General features: G+C 35.3%; 1 protein-coding gene across 3 annotated transcripts in view; it reads left to right on the top strand.

The window, feature by feature from the left end:
- ltk (leukocyte receptor tyrosine kinase) overlaps positions 1 to 16,696 on the top strand; it is a 227,415-nt gene that overhangs the window by 43,570 nt on the left and 167,149 nt on the right. Inside the window, exon 1 of one of the 3 annotated variants that reach the window (XM_005158786.6) lies at positions 4,583 to 4,805. The exons of 1 other annotated variant lie outside the window; for it this stretch is intronic. In XM_005158786.6, the coding sequence (XP_005158843.2) occupies positions 4,751 to 4,805 (55 nt within the window). In that variant the 5' untranslated portion in view covers positions 4,583 to 4,750. 3 annotated transcript variants of the gene reach the window in all.

Raw genomic sequence — 16,696 nt, 5'->3', positions numbered from 1 at the left:
CCAGTGTGTTCTGATTCACTGACTGTGAAAAACATCATGCTTGTTTATGTAACTTTTAGGTTTGTGATGTTACAAGTTTGTTGCTGTCCCAACCAGCTGTTTGTTTTATAGGCTTTAAAAAACATTGTGCAATGCAGTGGTCGGTGTAGCAACATATGTCGCAACTGTCGTGACTCACAGACCTTTCCCGATCCAATAGGGTACAGTATATGTGTTTCTTTCCATATCGATAAACTTCTAGTGAACAGTTAATGTGACTTTTTCAATTTTACATGGTTCTTTTTACCGCGTTGATGTTGTAATGTAATTACAATAGAATCAGTTAAATAGACTTCAGAATTAATTCATTTGTTTAAGTGTAAAATGAGTTAAAGACTGTTTATATGCACCTGCCTGTCAGGATTAGCAGGCTAGCACTGAAACTCTATTTTGAAAACATAGCATAGAAAATGTAATTTAATGCAGTATTTGTTGTACATTCTGAGATCCACTTTATATCGTATTTATATCAAGCAGTGAAGATTGTTGATAAAAAAAAAACAAAAAAAAACAGACCTTAAACGTGCTGATTTTGTAATGGTATACAGACAGTTCACTGGAAGCGTTTGACCCAGGTTACTGAAAAATGTATATATATACATACACACACACACACACACACACACACGTGTGTATATATATATATATATATATATATATATATATATATATATATATATATATATATATATATATATATATATWWTATATATATATATACACTGTCTTATTATAATAATAAGATAAAGATCTTTAAAATAATTAAATTTATTAATTCTATAAAATAAAACTATTACTTTCTAATTTAACTTTGAGTGCCACAACTTTGCACATGTTGTTTATGCTGAAACATCTTGAACAGTTCAACTGTTTAAAGGGCACCTATTTTACCCCCCTTTTTCAAGATTTAATATATGTTTTTTGTGTCTGCAGAATGTGTCTGTTAAGTTTCAGCTCAAAACCCTCATCAGATTATTTATTATACCTTTCAGAATATAGGAAATATTGGAAACTGTTTTTGTGGCCTGTGCCTTTAATGCTAGTTCTCCCCACCACCAACCTCCGCCTCGCCTGTGTCAGATAAACAGCACAGAGACAGACATGAAGGAAGCAGATCTCACATAATGTTTGTGAGAAATACTACAGTAAGAACTTCCCAATGATTATTTATTTATTGTCTTTGTTGCGGAGTTAATTCAAATCTTTGTTACAAATTTCACGCTCACACACAAACATGCCCACATGCAGCGGACACACACAGAGCTAAAGTTTAAATTTGCACTGCTTTTGCATGGCAAATGTGGCAGGCTACAGGTTAATATCCACTGCTGTATGGATATCCGTTATGTAAATGTACAAAATAAACCTGATTTAACGTCCACAAACCGGGATTGAAGCATCTTCTTTCATTATTGTACTGACATGCGGTTGTGGTGATAATGACAGTAAAATCGCTGTGATTAATTACAAACATGCAACGTTTTAAAAACATTTTAGACTTAAAAAACTGATTCTTGATCACATTGGATGATGGTTGATGATCACAGGGAGCTGAACAGATCTTTTTATCCCAGTGCTTTGTTCATGTCCGGTCTTGTTGATATGATTATACGTGTCACTACGGAGACATGTTAATAGCCTACAGAGCTGTCATTTGGGGAAACTACACTCCTGTCATGTTGCAGTGGGCCTCAAAATAAGAGAGATTTGGATCCTATTTTAAAAATGAGACTTAAGGCCCGTGCACACCGAGACGTTTTTTTGCTCACGTTTTCAGTCGACGTTTAACGTCTCTTGAATAAATAAAGGGCATCAACGTGATCGTGCACACCAAAGCGCAAAACGGCAGCCGTAAAAGCAAAATAAAAAAAAGCCTCATGCACATTTTTTTGTTTTGACGCACCACGTCAAAACCCTCTCCACCAATCAGATTGGCACTTTTGTTCACATGCACGGAGCTGCTGAAGTTACAGTAAACAGCACTTGGAGGCGCTCATGAGCAAAACTGCCAATGCAAGCGCACATTGAAGAAGATGCCCAGGGCAAAGAGCTTAGAAGGACCAAGAGGCAACACTCAATAGAACGTTCCATTGCAACAGCAGCGCCCAGCAACAGCCCCGGATTATGCCATTTTGGAGTGAAAATGATCGGTCGTCCATAGACTGATTTCACGCGGCCGCCATTTTCAAAAGCGAAATCGAGGCTGCAGTGGGAAGAAACTCAAAAGTATCATAGGAACATAGTAATGTTGTGTACCTGGCTGTTTATCTTATCAGCGAAGATAAAGTGATACAAATTTATCCTTTCTCCGCCTTCCGGGTGACCCGAAGGTCCGTTCTGAATGAATAGTGAATGTAAAAAAGGGATGTCAGAGCTCATTTTCAGCAAAGTTAAGGGAAATGGCACTAGTTAGCAAACATTTTCTTTCCCAAACACACGTTTTAGATGCCATTTATCAAACTAGAGTTAATCAACTGATTCTTTTACTATATTAGACTTGTCACGATACTGAATTAAAAGAAAAACTGGCAATTTCGCGCTAACATTTAAGGCAATGTTGATGGCTTTCTTAAAACAGCGCTGATTTGCCATTGTGTTCACTTGTTCAACAGAAATGATTGTGATTGACCAAGAAGGTCATAAGTTCACCCACCGCTGTATACTGAGCACAAACACAGACGAGCCGAGCGATCTGCTTGATGACTCGACTGATCTTGACGGCTGCTTCGCGCTCCAGTCCGTGTATCTGTGTTTGCACTGGGTGAAGAGTAGTAAACTGAGCGCAAACCAAACACAGATACACGGAGACTAAAGCGCGAAGCCGTGAGGATCAGTTGAGTCATCCGCGCTCAGTGCACCCCACCGCAGCCTCGCTTTGGTTCTTTAAAATGGCGGCCGCGTGAAATAAGCGTATAGGATCTCTTTACTGTCGCGATGGCAAGCAGCTGCTTTGTTTTTTTTTCAATTTATTTATTTAAAAAGCGCATTAAAGCCAAGATACAACCTGAAAGACGACAATACAACATTTGTTATCATAATCATCAGCACTATTAATAGTTTATTTTACCGACTTATAATATGCTGTTGTAGGGCGAGGCAGTGGCGCAGTAGGTAGTGCTGATGCCTCACAGCAAGAAGGTCACTGGGTCGCTGGTTAAAACCTCTGCTCAGTTGGCATTTCTGTGTGGAGTTTGCATGTTCTCCCTGCCTTCGCGTATGTTTCCTCCGGGTGCTCTGGTTTCCCCCACAGTCCAAAGACATGCGGTACAGGTGAATTGGGTAGGCTAAATTGTACGTAGTGTATGAGTGTGTGTGTGAATGTGTGTGTGGATGTTTCCCAGAGATGGGTTGCGGTTGGAAGGGCATCCGCTGCGTAAAAACTTGCTGGATAAGTTGGCGGTTCATTCCGCTGTGGCGACCCCAGATTAATAAAGGGACTAAGACGACAAGAAAATGAATGAATGAATATGGTGTTGTTATATTGGAGTTTTCATACCATAATGGCCGCCGCGCCCTCTAGTGGCTGTTTCAATTTCTGTTTCACAAATTACACTAGAGTGTCGCCTCTTGGTCATTCTAAGCTCTTTGCCCAGGGCGATATGAACGCGTAGCTGCTTATTGCTTTGAAAAACAATAATCCTTTCTTCATCGCTAGAGCTGGAGCTGCTGCTTGAACCATCCATAACAACAATCATGTCAACTTTCTGTCTTCTTCTGTGTTACAAGCGGGTGTCAGAAGCTTAAAGTTGTGTAGCGCCATCTAACGGCAAAGAGTGATTTTGCATGCTCTTCTGCTCGACGCCAGTAATAATCGCTTGGGTTTGAACCCGGAAAAACGTCTTGAAAAACGCTGAGGATAAATGCAAACAAAAGTGTCCCGGTGTGTACGAACCTTTAATGTCTTTATATCACCACTATGACTGTGGACACACTACATACAGTTCTGTCCAAACAGCTTACAAAAGATAATTTTCACTTTAATACTAAATTTTAAAAAGTGAAAACATAATCATGGACACCTTTAATTAGATGGCTGCCCACTTCAAAGTCCACTTACATATAAATAGAACACCAGAGCCAGAGTTTCTGAGTCAAAAACTTCTCAGTACAACTTAGACACACCATAATTAAGCTAATTACTTGAAAAAGCTAGTCAAATTATGTCAACAAAGCTATAGCACATGAGAGGGCGACCTGCTGCTGCATAAATCTGCTTTTTATCCACTGATAAACATGTAGCTAGCTTACACCTTCTGTTAATGTACATGTTTTTCCCAAAGCAGCGATGGTTCCTTTAAATCGAATCCCTGACTGGTAAAACAAATGAGCAATATGTAGAAAATGACTGATTACACCTTTGACTGACCTACTGTCTGTGACTAACCGGCATTAGGACCGAGCGACGGTTGATCAGAAACACACTGAAACAGTAGCAGAAAGAGAGAGAGAGAGAGAGAGAGAGAGAGAGAGAGAGAGAGAGAGAGAGAGAGAGAGAGAGAGAGAGAGAGAGAGAGACGCTGCAGCATCAGCATCATAATGAATCACAGCAGCTCTGAGGCGCGAGAAGCTGGAGCCACGAGACCAAACTGGAGTTAAGGAAAGACGCTTAATCTGCTAATATAAATCTTTTTTTTTCCCGCGCCAGGAGTAAAAGTGGACAGAGAGATTAGGCTAACAAACACTTTATCTCCGGGATCCTTTTTAAGGAGCCATGGATTATATTACTCGACAAACTTTTGTAAAACTTGCCCTTTTCATCTTCACAGGTGAGTGTTTTGCAAATTTATTCTGGCCTGCTGTTTTCTTTCGACGTTAAATACTGAAACGCTGATATAAATGCATTCAGACTTTGATGGCTTTAAATTAATTCCAGTCGGTCTCGTGGGAAACATGAAACCGCTAATTTCACTTTGATTGGAGTCAATTGGCAAACACATGTAGGCTTAAGTGGATTTCACATTTCCACATAATGATTTTTAAACAGTGCCTGAACTGGTCTTTTACATGGCCCAGATTTCAACAGTACTTTGAAATGAAGTTAATTTATTCTGAGGCATAAAACCCTTTGACATCTCAGAATATGCTGGCCAAATTTGTGGTGTCATACTAATTAAATAAAGTACCCTAAGAGTTCAGACTCTGGGAAGAACTAATAGTTCTCAGATATGAGCAATTGAGGAGGTTCATCTGTTCTGCGGTTTAGGACAAAACTGTTGTTTTCATCTCAGCCCTCTTGAAAATATTCTTTTTTAAAATGAGTCAGTATTCAGGGAAAATATTTACTATTGTAAAACAAAAAATCCTTATTTAGATTTTTATCTTATTCAGTTGCTGCACTATATTGCTTAACAAGTAGACATTTTTTGTTTAACTTTTTTTGCATAACAAGTAGAAAAAGATATTTTAAAGCTTTTAAAAGGATATTTTTTTCCACAAAAAAAATGGTTCTTCAAAGAACATTTTAGTGAACATTTCTTAATATGCAAATATTTTTACAGTATTCCTACTTTAGTTTAAGTAATAATTCTTACTATTACTGGTGACTTATAGCTATTTCTGCAGAAAATTTTGTTGAGTATCATACCTAAAAACTTAATATGTGACATAATAAAAATACCTTTTTAACTTTTATTTTAATCCAATTATATTAACTTTTTGGGTTAAAAAAGCAAGTCTATCATATAATATATCTACTAAAAGAAAGAACATACTTTGTAGATTGTTTTGTAAATAAATCATAAGAAAATTTTCATATTAGGCTATAATATTACTGAAATTAATATAAAAACTAAATAAATATCAATTTTCACAAGTAAATAAATGGACTCAATGATGGGGTAAAATTCTTCCAAACATGCAGATTCAGTGTGGGCCAACATATTACCTGTTTATTATGGCTGTTTATTAGTAATAAAGTACAAATTCTGCATGATCTTATTTTAAATCTATGTTCAATACCTAAACCAAACTACTACCTTAATAACTACTAATAAGCAGCAAATTAGGGCTTTATTGAGGCAAATGTCATAGTTGATGGTTTATTATTTGTGAGAATTGTATCTTAAAATTAAAATAAGGTGCAACCAAATTTATTCATGGAATTATTTTAACACAACCTGGTAACAGTAAAAGTGTTATGAAACAATCCATAAAACAGCCAAGAATATAAAAGATTAAAAAAAGGCCCACAAAAATGTATTCTGGACCATAAAAAAGTAATTTCTGACCAATAAACCAATTGAAAACAGCATGTCATAGTTGATTGGGATGATATAGTGGCATAAATGGCATATGCATAAAATATAAGAAATAATCTATAAGCATAGATAAAAGCAATAAAGAAAAAAAGATACACATTAAATAAACAGCGTTTCATTGTTTTCGAGGAGTTGAATTGTATTCAGGAATATAGTAATTGAATAATAAATGTAAAATAATACTGCATAGTCTATAAACAATTAAATAAAATTAATAATTTTTTATTTCGTCAAAGTTACAAACGGTACATTTTCTTATGTCTGATTGCTTTTAAAACTTTCAAACAGTCACAGGCCTCAAAAAGCACAGATATTCTCATGTACTCGCGATGTGATTTTTGCGAATGATCACATTGCGATACCGATGCTGAAATGATATATTGTTTAGCCCTATATACTCGAAACATTTTTGATATTACATTGTTAGTTTGGATGACAGACTTCTTAAAACAGATTTTATTTAAAAATTATACGTTTAATTTATGCTGTCTGTGTCTCTGAAATGTGATATTTAATCTAATCCTGTTGATTAGTAGCTCATCTGTCCTGCTCATAAAGAAAGACCTCATCAGCATCACAGATTATCAGCTTATGTTTGTTGTCCATTAGTCAGGAGTTCGGCAAGAGTATTTATGATTTATGTAATGAGACCGTTGCTGTTATAAGGTCAATTTTTATGTAATAGCCTTCACGTCTAATTAGCAATCTGGGAAGAGTGGTCCACACAAGCAGTTTCACTTCACGTTGAACAGTACGTCACTTCTCTGCAGTGTTCAGCACTCTAGCCATTTAGTATTCAAGACTGTACATACGTTAACTGTCTAACGTATTTATGTATTTATTTGTGTGTTTATTGATTTTTTTGGCACACACAGACTCGGCTGTGTGTAATTCTGCTGTTCTTTGTTGAGCTGAGCTTTTAGTAAGATTAAACACAGAGATGTCAGATTGACAAAAGCCAAAGGCCATTTTTAAGCAACTTGAGACACATACAGTACAAGAAGTATGTAGGTGAATACTGTCTCTAGATAATATTTCTCCAGCGTTGTTCATTTTTCTATACTGTTTCTTTCTAAGCCAAAGAAAATTACCTCGCTGATTCACACAGAAATGACCTAACAACCCCTGTGTGTAATATTACTAAAACGTTATGCTTTTGAACATCGAAAACCGAGAGCTGCGCTCGGATATCATATATTATGCGTCTGTCCTGTCAGCTTACAGTCAGCTTTGAGGATATTTACCCATCCAGGGATTGTCAATGTCAGAGCTTTAGAAAAGTAAGAATTACGAGACAGATTCTAATTTCTAGTTCAGATGCTTTGTCGTTTATTTAGCATTTGTCGTATTGGCAGATTTTCTAACCACAGCAGGAGCATTATTGAGATAGAAAAGAAACAGTCAGAAGAATGAGAAATAACATAAACTGTAAAAAATGCTGGGTTTCGCATAACCGATCTGTGTTGGGACAACATGAAGAAATTAACCTATTATTTTGAACATATTTAAATGGATTGGACTTGAAACAATTAAGTTGTCCCATAAAAACTCCTAGCTGACTTTATATAAGGAGTTTTAACAAGCAAAAAGCTGCTTTAACCCATTTTGCAGGGGATTTTTAGACGTTTTACAGCTGGTTTCAGACAAAAGATTTGATAATGCAGCAACATATCTAGTAAATCCATGTCTTTTTGAACATTTCTCATTTAAAACATCATCAAAACTCTTAACATTAAATGATAAAAGTTTGGATGAGTGAGCAAGTGACAAATATCGACATCAGTTATGGACTAATTGCTGCTCACTAAATTCAGTGTTACGGAATTAAAAACCAAAATAAAATAAAATCCTGCAGTGTAAAATGCGAATAGTTGACTTATTAAAATTGAGTAATCCTACTCTGTTAAATGTGATTAGTTGACTTTACTTATAAAAACTTTGTAATCTTACACTGTTAAATGCGAGAAGTTGACTTTACTTTTAAAGTGTAAGTAAATCAGTTGGTTTGAAAATGATTCGTTGACTTAAAAGAACTGAGTAATCCTACACCGTTATTGCGATTAACTGACTTGAGTTTTAAAACATAAGTAAATCCATTGCTACGAAAATGATTTGTTTACTTATAAAAACGTTGCAATCCTACACTGTTAAATGTCATTAGTTGACTTGACGTTTAAAACATGAGTAAACTCATTGCTTTAAAAACATTAGTTGACTTTACTTAAAAGCACTGAGTAATCCTACACTGTTAAATGTGATGAGTTGACCTGACTTTTATAAAGTGAGTAAATCTGTTGCTTTGAAAACAATTAGTTGACTTGAAAAACATAGTAATCCTACACTGTAAAATTTGATTAGTTGACTTAACTTTATAAAGTGAGTAAATCCATTGCCTTAAAACATTAGTTGACTTTGCTTATAAAAATGGAGTAATCCTACACTGTTGAATGCGACTAGTTGCCTTTATAAACATGAGTAAGTCCATTGCTTTGAAAATGATTAGTTGACTGTACTATAAAAACAGAGTAATCCTACACTGTTAAATGTAATGAGTTGATTTTTATAAAGTGAGTAAATCCATCGCTTTGAAACTGATTAGTTGACTTTACTTTTAAAACACGATTAAACCTGTTCCCTTGAAATTATAAAGTAACTACTGTATGTGCTTAATAATAAAATTGATTAAAAAAACTTCTGTAAAACAAACAAAAATGTTGGATGTTTATATTTATTTTCCACTCATCCAAGTCATGCATTTAAACTATTACATAAACACAGAGAGGAAGACTGGTAAAAACCAAAGCTATAGCCTGAATCTAGCCAATCCCACGACGGCCTCACAGTTCCCAGATCAAGCAAAATATGAAATATGCATTATGTAGTCAGTGAAGAGATTGTGATCATTCTGCAGACATGCAGATTTCAAGCTGAGATTGCTTGTTTTATGAATTTTGAATGTAAAATTGACTGTAAGTAAAATCCAAATGTAACCTTTTGGCTATAAGTAAATTCATCAATTTTACATGACTTTCAAAGCTAACCTGAATCCAGCCAATCACATTAAAGCAGATCAAGCTATATGAAATATGCACTTTACAGCTTGCCAAATCAAGCAATATGAAATATGCATTAGAAAGTCATTAAAATGGCGATCTAAAGACCTGCCATCTGAAGCTTATTGAACTCGATTTCCAACAATTCAGATTATATGTTGACCGACATGGTAAGATCTGACCTTAGGTTTACTACATTTGTATTCTTGCCTGTGCTTTAATTGAGCAAGGTATATGATACATAATAAAGTGTTTTTATAATGTCAAACTACAGCTCACTATTTTTAGGAGATCATTTGAACTCTATAGTGACGTGAATCCGACAGGTGGCTGCCTATTTACTGGTAACAGGTAATTGCTAAAGTTAAATCATAAATCACACCCTTTGGGCGATGAAGACCAGAAATAGCAGGATAAATCTGTCCCTTGTTGTACAGAGAAGCCAAAGGAAGAACCAGAGCAGATGTATGAGAATTTCCTGAGATTAAAAACACGTCAGGCATGGGGAATCATTTTACATGGATTATGCATGGAGTGTTTGGTGCAGTAGGACTGCATTTTATGATATGATAAGGATAATGCAACACTGGATACAGTAAAACATACAGTAAATAACCCAAAATACATTTTGTGGGTCAAAATTATTAGGTCAGAATCATTGGAATATTATCCAAAGATCATTTTCTATAAAGACAACTATTAATGTCTCATCATTTTTGATTAATAATGTGCAATGTTAGGTGATGCAGTGGTGCAGTAGGCAGTGCTGTCGCCTCACAGCAAGAAGGTCACTGGTACATGCCTTGGCTAGGTCAGTTGGCGTTTCTGTGTGGAGTTTGCATGTTCTACCTGCGTTTGCGTGGGTTTCCTCTGGGTGCTCCTGTTTCCCCCACAGTCCAAAGACATGCGGTACAGGTGAATTGGGTAAGCTAAATTGTCCATAGTGTATGAGTGTGTGCGAATAAGTGTTTATGGGTTTTACAGTGATGGTTTGCGGCTGGAAGGGCATCTGCTGCGTAACACATATGCTGGATAAGTTGCCGGTTCATTCCACTGTGGCGACCCTAGATTAATAAAGGGACTAAGCCGAAAAGAAAATAAATAAATAAATAAATTTATATATATATATATATATATATATATATATATATATATATATATATATATATATATATATATATATATATATATATATATATATATATATAAAAATGATCTTGATTTCTGTTTTTAATACTGTTGAAATGTTGAACAAAGTTTAATATTTTTTCTTGTTTGAAACAATAATTTGACTGGGTTGGTCAAGTTGGTCAAATGAAGACACAGAAACCAGTTAATAAAAAATGAGCTGACAGTTTTTCCCCTATAATTTTATAGATTTATTTCTATATACCTTATTTCTTATACAATTCATTTTTAAAAAAAAAAGTATATAAAAGTCAGTGTTAAACTGCAGAATTATTATTTATTATCAAAAGTTGTCCAAGCAGACATCAAGTTCCTATATATATTTTTTTTAAATTAATGTTTCTATCTATTTCTGTCTAATCTATTTCAACAGAATTAGACACTATGAGGTACAGTAGGGCTGCCCAATATATCGATTCAGCATTAATATCGCAATGTGTCCTCAATAGTCACATCACAGGATATGCAATGCTAAGTCTGAATTATAGTTGACCAGGAACTGCAGAATTGTATTTAATCACTGTATTTATATGGAATTTCAATTTATTTGATTTATGAAAAAAAAAATGTCTTGTTTCTAGTCCAAATATCTACATTTCTATGCGAAAACAAGATTACTATTCTTATCCCCCTGACAGATCATTTCTTTGAAACAAGCAAAGTTTTCACTTAATTCTTTTGACGGTGAAAACTAAACAATATTTTTAATGGGTCTTAGATTTTTTTTTATATATTTGGGATTGAAACAAGACAAATAAAGTAAGAAAAGTATTCAATTTCTATACCTTAATACTGTTAAGCTATTCAAACAATCTTCTGAAACTGTCTTCATATCACAATATTCATAGCAGAAAAATAAAATAACACAATATCATATTTTTCCAATATCGTGCAGCCCTCCTATGAGGTATCTGGAAAAAATTAAAAACTGTTGAAGTTATGTGTAATTAATAGGGCTTTTTTAGGAGATGAAGCTGTGAAGAAAATCTCTGACTAAAGTCTCCATTTGTTTTCTATTTAATCTGATAGTTTGCTCAGCTAAAATGTAATGTTTTTCTTTCCATAAATCAGACTCACATTTTTAATGAGCAGTTTTGTCAACACTTTGTCCTTCTTGCTATATTACATGAAAAATTGCTGACACATGAAACCATAGTAACAGGGATGATATAGCTTATGGTGAAAGCCTCTGAGTGCTGTAATTTGTGAAATGCTCCAGCAATGTTTTGTTCAGTGTACACTGTACAGTATGCTACAGTCCCCTACAGTACAATGCTGAATACTGGAACAGTACTTTCTTCCAAACTATTTTATGTAACAGTTGAATCAATCTTGATTGGTGTCAAAATGTCATACTGGTAGTTTGATTTTTGACGTCATCCCTGCAGGACTTTCTAGTTTAGTAGAGTGTGAGTGTGCTGCAATTTGTGAAATACTCCAGCAATGTTTTATTCAGTGAACAGCCTTCTACAGTGCCCTCAATGAATATTGGCAACATATGAGCAAATAGTTTTTATTGTTTAACCTTATCGTTTAACATTTTGATTATTTACTTAAATAATAAAAAAAAGTAGAAAAAGGAAGACACTTGAGTTTTTTGACCTCAAGACTACTGCAGATTTCCAGCTGTGAGTCTTGGAGATTATTTTTGGCCACACATTTGCTTCTAGTGGTGGGAAATGGGTATTTTCAGTGTTCATTTTTGATATATTTTCTTAATAGCCACAAACTATTGCCTCAAATCAAAGCTCTTTATATCAGATAAAAAAGTAAAAAATTAATGGAATTTGATTTATATACATTTTGCTCTTATGAATGAATAGGGGCAATTGTAATAGACATATTTTTAACAAAGAGATAATTTTGATAAAACTGTGCTTGTGTTTGCATTTGTTTGTTTTGACAAGAGTTTTTAGTTCATCCAAAAATGAAAATGTTGGAAAAAAGCCGCCATTGACAGCCCCAGTACACTCTCAGAAAAAAAGGTACAGGTACAGGGAGAAATAAAGGTACTGTCACTGGGGCACAACCTTTTCAAAAGGTACATGTTTAAAGGTACTTTTTAGGTACATTTGGGTACTAATATGCACGTTTAAGGTACCATTGTGAACTTTTTGTGTAAAAATATGTACCTTTTCAAAAGGTATGCCTCAGTGACAGCTCCTGTACCTTTATTTCTGAGAGTGTAGGATCAAAATATACAATGGATATTAATGGCTTTTTTCCCAACACTCTTCAGTATTTCTTCTTTTGTGTTTAACAGAAGAAAGAAACTCAAACAGGTTTGAAAAAAGTGGAGCATTAGTAAATGATGACAGAATTTTCATTTTGGGTTGAACTACTGTATTTCTTTAAGCCAGGGGTGTCTAAACTTGGTCCTGGATGGCCGGTATTCTGCATAGTTTAACTCCAACGTCCTTTAACACAACTGCCTGGAAGTTTCTAGTATAGCTAGAAAAAGCTTGATTAACTGGTTCAGGTGTGTTTAATTGGTGTTGGAACTAAAATATGCAGAACACCGGCTCTCCAGGACTGACTTTGGACACTCCTGCTTTAAGCAAAAGATAACGTTAAAACGATATAGATTTTTCCCACAACCTTTTTTACTTATGTTTACCAAGGTGCTGACATAAGTTTCTCTGTATAGTGTTGAAAATCTCTCAGTGGTTTGCAATGAACCTGCATTTGATTCTTCCCACACCATGAATCACTAAAATGACAAAATGTCGACTATAACTTTAAGAACATTTTAGTTTTCTGCACAAAGTGTGCGATTGTACATATGTACTGTACTGCATAAGTGGAGCTCAGCATGACTTTAGACGATGTCTTTGGTTGAAATGGACTTTCTTTGCTAAGGAAGCTGCATAATCGTCCTGTAATTACAGGTCTGAATTTCTAAACACAGATCAAAGGGTTTGCTTTTAGCATCAAACATTAAAGAGGCTCAATAAGTGTGTTCTAAAGTGCATCACTTCATCGTCATCTGTAAGCAGAGCGTTTGTGCTCAGCCTATATAAAAACAGGCAAAATCAAATAGCTCACAGTTTTAGTAATTAGTCAGCGATTAGTCTTTTTTGATTAATGCATAGTATGTGTTGATAGTCTGGTCTTTTGATCATATGGACAGATCGACAGCTAAAAAGTAGCAAATGCTGAAAACTGAAATAGTCTTTTTTTCTAAAACATTTTGGGTAATGGTTGAATTGGTGAATTAAGCATATTCAGCACTACACTGTTAAAAAAATATCAAATTTAAATGATTTACATCTATCATGCTGTGCAATTTGAATCCACTTTACATCAAAAACCAGTTATATATAAAAAAAAAAAATGAAAACAGAAAAAACAAAAAGGGCAATTAAAAGAAGTACCCTCAACCATGGGCTAACACACATTTAAAAGTGTGTGTGTTGGGGGGTGGAGATGAAAGTTTACATTCATTTAATTATTATTCCCCTTTTCTAAATGGTCTTCCTCTGCCTCTAAAAGTGAGGGGGATGTAGCCCCCTTTCCCCCCGGTTGCTATCCACAACCTTCATGTTAAAGTTAGTTTATCACAAGAAAGGTACTTTTCTCCCTATTCTACAAAATTTAGGTTTTTGCCTTAGAATGATGTTATGATTTAAGTTAGAAACTTGAAAATGAGAAAAAACACTTTATTTGTTTATTTTCCTTCGACTTGGCCTCTATTTCAGAGGTCGCCACAGCAGAATGAACCGGCAACTATTCTAGCGTATGCTTTGCGTAGTGGATGCCCTACCAGCTACCATCCAGTACTGGGAAACACCCATACACTCTTGCACTATGGACAATTAAGCTTACCCAATTCACTTATAGCGCATGTCTTTGGACTATAGCGGAAACTGGAGCAGCCGGGACTCGAACCGGTGACCTTCTTGCTGTGAGGCGACAGTGCTAACCACTAACCACTCAGGCTTCCATAAAAATCCCTCTTTTAGGCCAATGGATCCCAATTTGCGCACAACTACCCTCTTTCCATGCTACTGGAAAGTTAATCTTTCAAAATGGTGTAAGCATAATATTATACAGTTCTCACTGTAAAACAGCATGTTTTCACCATTTGTTTCTCTAAAACTCATGGCTTTTTGTGAAAGTGAAAGGTACCAAAAACCGTTAAGTGCATGTAATATTGACACAAGATGCGAATAACAGCCTCACGAGGTCCAGCCAGACACAATTATCCTGTAATTATTTTGTTCCTTCTTGATGTCTGTCACACCTACTACATAATAATGAAACACTTTGATTTCAGGGCTGCTGTGTCCTGTGGAGCAGCAGAGCAGATGGGCTTATTTAGACAACTGTTCCCTCTGATGCAGTTTGACTTTGTCACGCTGTTGACATTTATTTCGTGACATTCATTGAATCAATATTAAGGTGGTTTAAGGGTCCTCTGGCTTCTTCAGAGCAGCACTTGCACTGAAATGTTGCTGTTGCGTAAGTCCTGTTAGGTGAAGATGTGTTAAATACACCCTTCACACCACAAAGAACAGTAAATCCCTGCGGTTGGCTTGACCCAGGAGTTGAAGGTAACCTTATACGATTAGCCGATGAATCACTGCCTGCTCTTGACATCTGGTGATGTAGATTGTTATCAGCAGTTCAGATATGTTCTAGTTAATGATTGAATGATTGTAAGGGACATTCTGCGTCAAGTGATGTCCTCTCGGTCACATTAAATCTGATAAGGATCCCAAAAGTAACTCACTTAGACCATTTTTACCAAAGCCGTCATCTTTACGCTGATGATACTCAGCTTTATATGCCTACAAAAACGGGAGAAAATTTGGCTTAACAGTCCTTTTTTTAACAATATTATGGAATGGATCATGGGAGGAATATTTTTACACCAGAATCAATCAAAGACTTACTGTAAGTTAGTGTTTGGCCCTCCGAGTGTTTCTATAATAATCAATTAGTTCCTTTTAAACCTAATGGCCCATTTCCACTGAGTGCCACAGTACAGTACAGGACAGGTTGGTACGGGTCACCTTTATCAGGCTTGCATTTCCACTGCCAAAAGTGTACTAATGGGTATGGTGTACGACAGATAGTTTCAGTCAACATCATTCTTGCTCAAGGAAATCAAAGTAAAGCTGTACGGGTCGTTCACATATCTTTTGGAAATCACTTCTCACAAAACTTTATACTCATAAATACTTGTGTATATACGTTCATTACTAACCTTTCTGTGAACAGGATTTGATTATAGCTTCAGATCAGTCATAGCCTACTCTAACGTCTGCAATTATATAAAATAAATAAATGCAACATATATGAACACATACAGACCCTTACAGTCTTTGATATGTTACCAATTACAGACAAACTACACACAGCATACATTTAGTCCTTATTTGGGTTCAAAAACAACATGAAATATAGCCAACAGTCAGTACAAAGTACTTCTTTGTGACTTTGTGGCTGTTCATCAAGATGTCAACAAGGTTTGTTTAAGCTCAGGTCGACCATAGCTCATTATTATATGTATATATTATTACGGTGTAATGTCTCAGCTGTGTAATTAAAAATGGCGGTTCCTTTCTTTTCATTTTCCTGGCTTGTGCACCAGCTAGTGATGTTTCTCTGTAACACAATAGCTGCGCATCTAGCTCCACCTTTTTTACGTGCTAGGTACCTTTTCAAAAGAGTACCCAAAAAGTGGTATGGTATGGTTTACTTTTAGTTAACTTTTGAATTGATTGATTGATTCTATCAATTAAGGAATATTGTTAAACTGAAGCCTTTTCTGACTGTCAAAGATTTGGAGGACGTTATTAATGTTTTTATCAATTTAGATAATTTTAATATTTTGTATTCAGGGATTCTCGTCCTTAAATTCCACTCCTTAAGCCAGTTCAAAATAAAATAAATTTGCAAGTATTTCCCCAGTATTATCGTCCGTTCACTGCATGGCTCCCAAATAAATAGGATTCAGAAAGTTGTTTAATATTTGTTTTTAAAGATTTGATTGGTCTGGCACATACTTACTTTAGTGAGTTTCTTTATAACCATACTTCGTCTAGCCCTTCAGTTGGTAAAGTTTCAACTTGTTGTTCCCAAGTCTTGATTAAAATCAAAAGGAGACATGGCTTTTTCGGTTGCAGCCCCTCCTCTGTAGAATGGTTTACCTTT

Source organism: Danio rerio, chromosome 17, assembly GCF_049306965.1.
Source record: "Danio rerio strain Tuebingen ecotype United States chromosome 17, GRCz12tu, whole genome shotgun sequence".
Lineage (NCBI taxonomy): Eukaryota > Metazoa > Chordata > Actinopteri > Cypriniformes > Danionidae > Danio > Danio rerio.
This window is presented reverse-complemented; position numbering and strand designations above follow the sequence as displayed.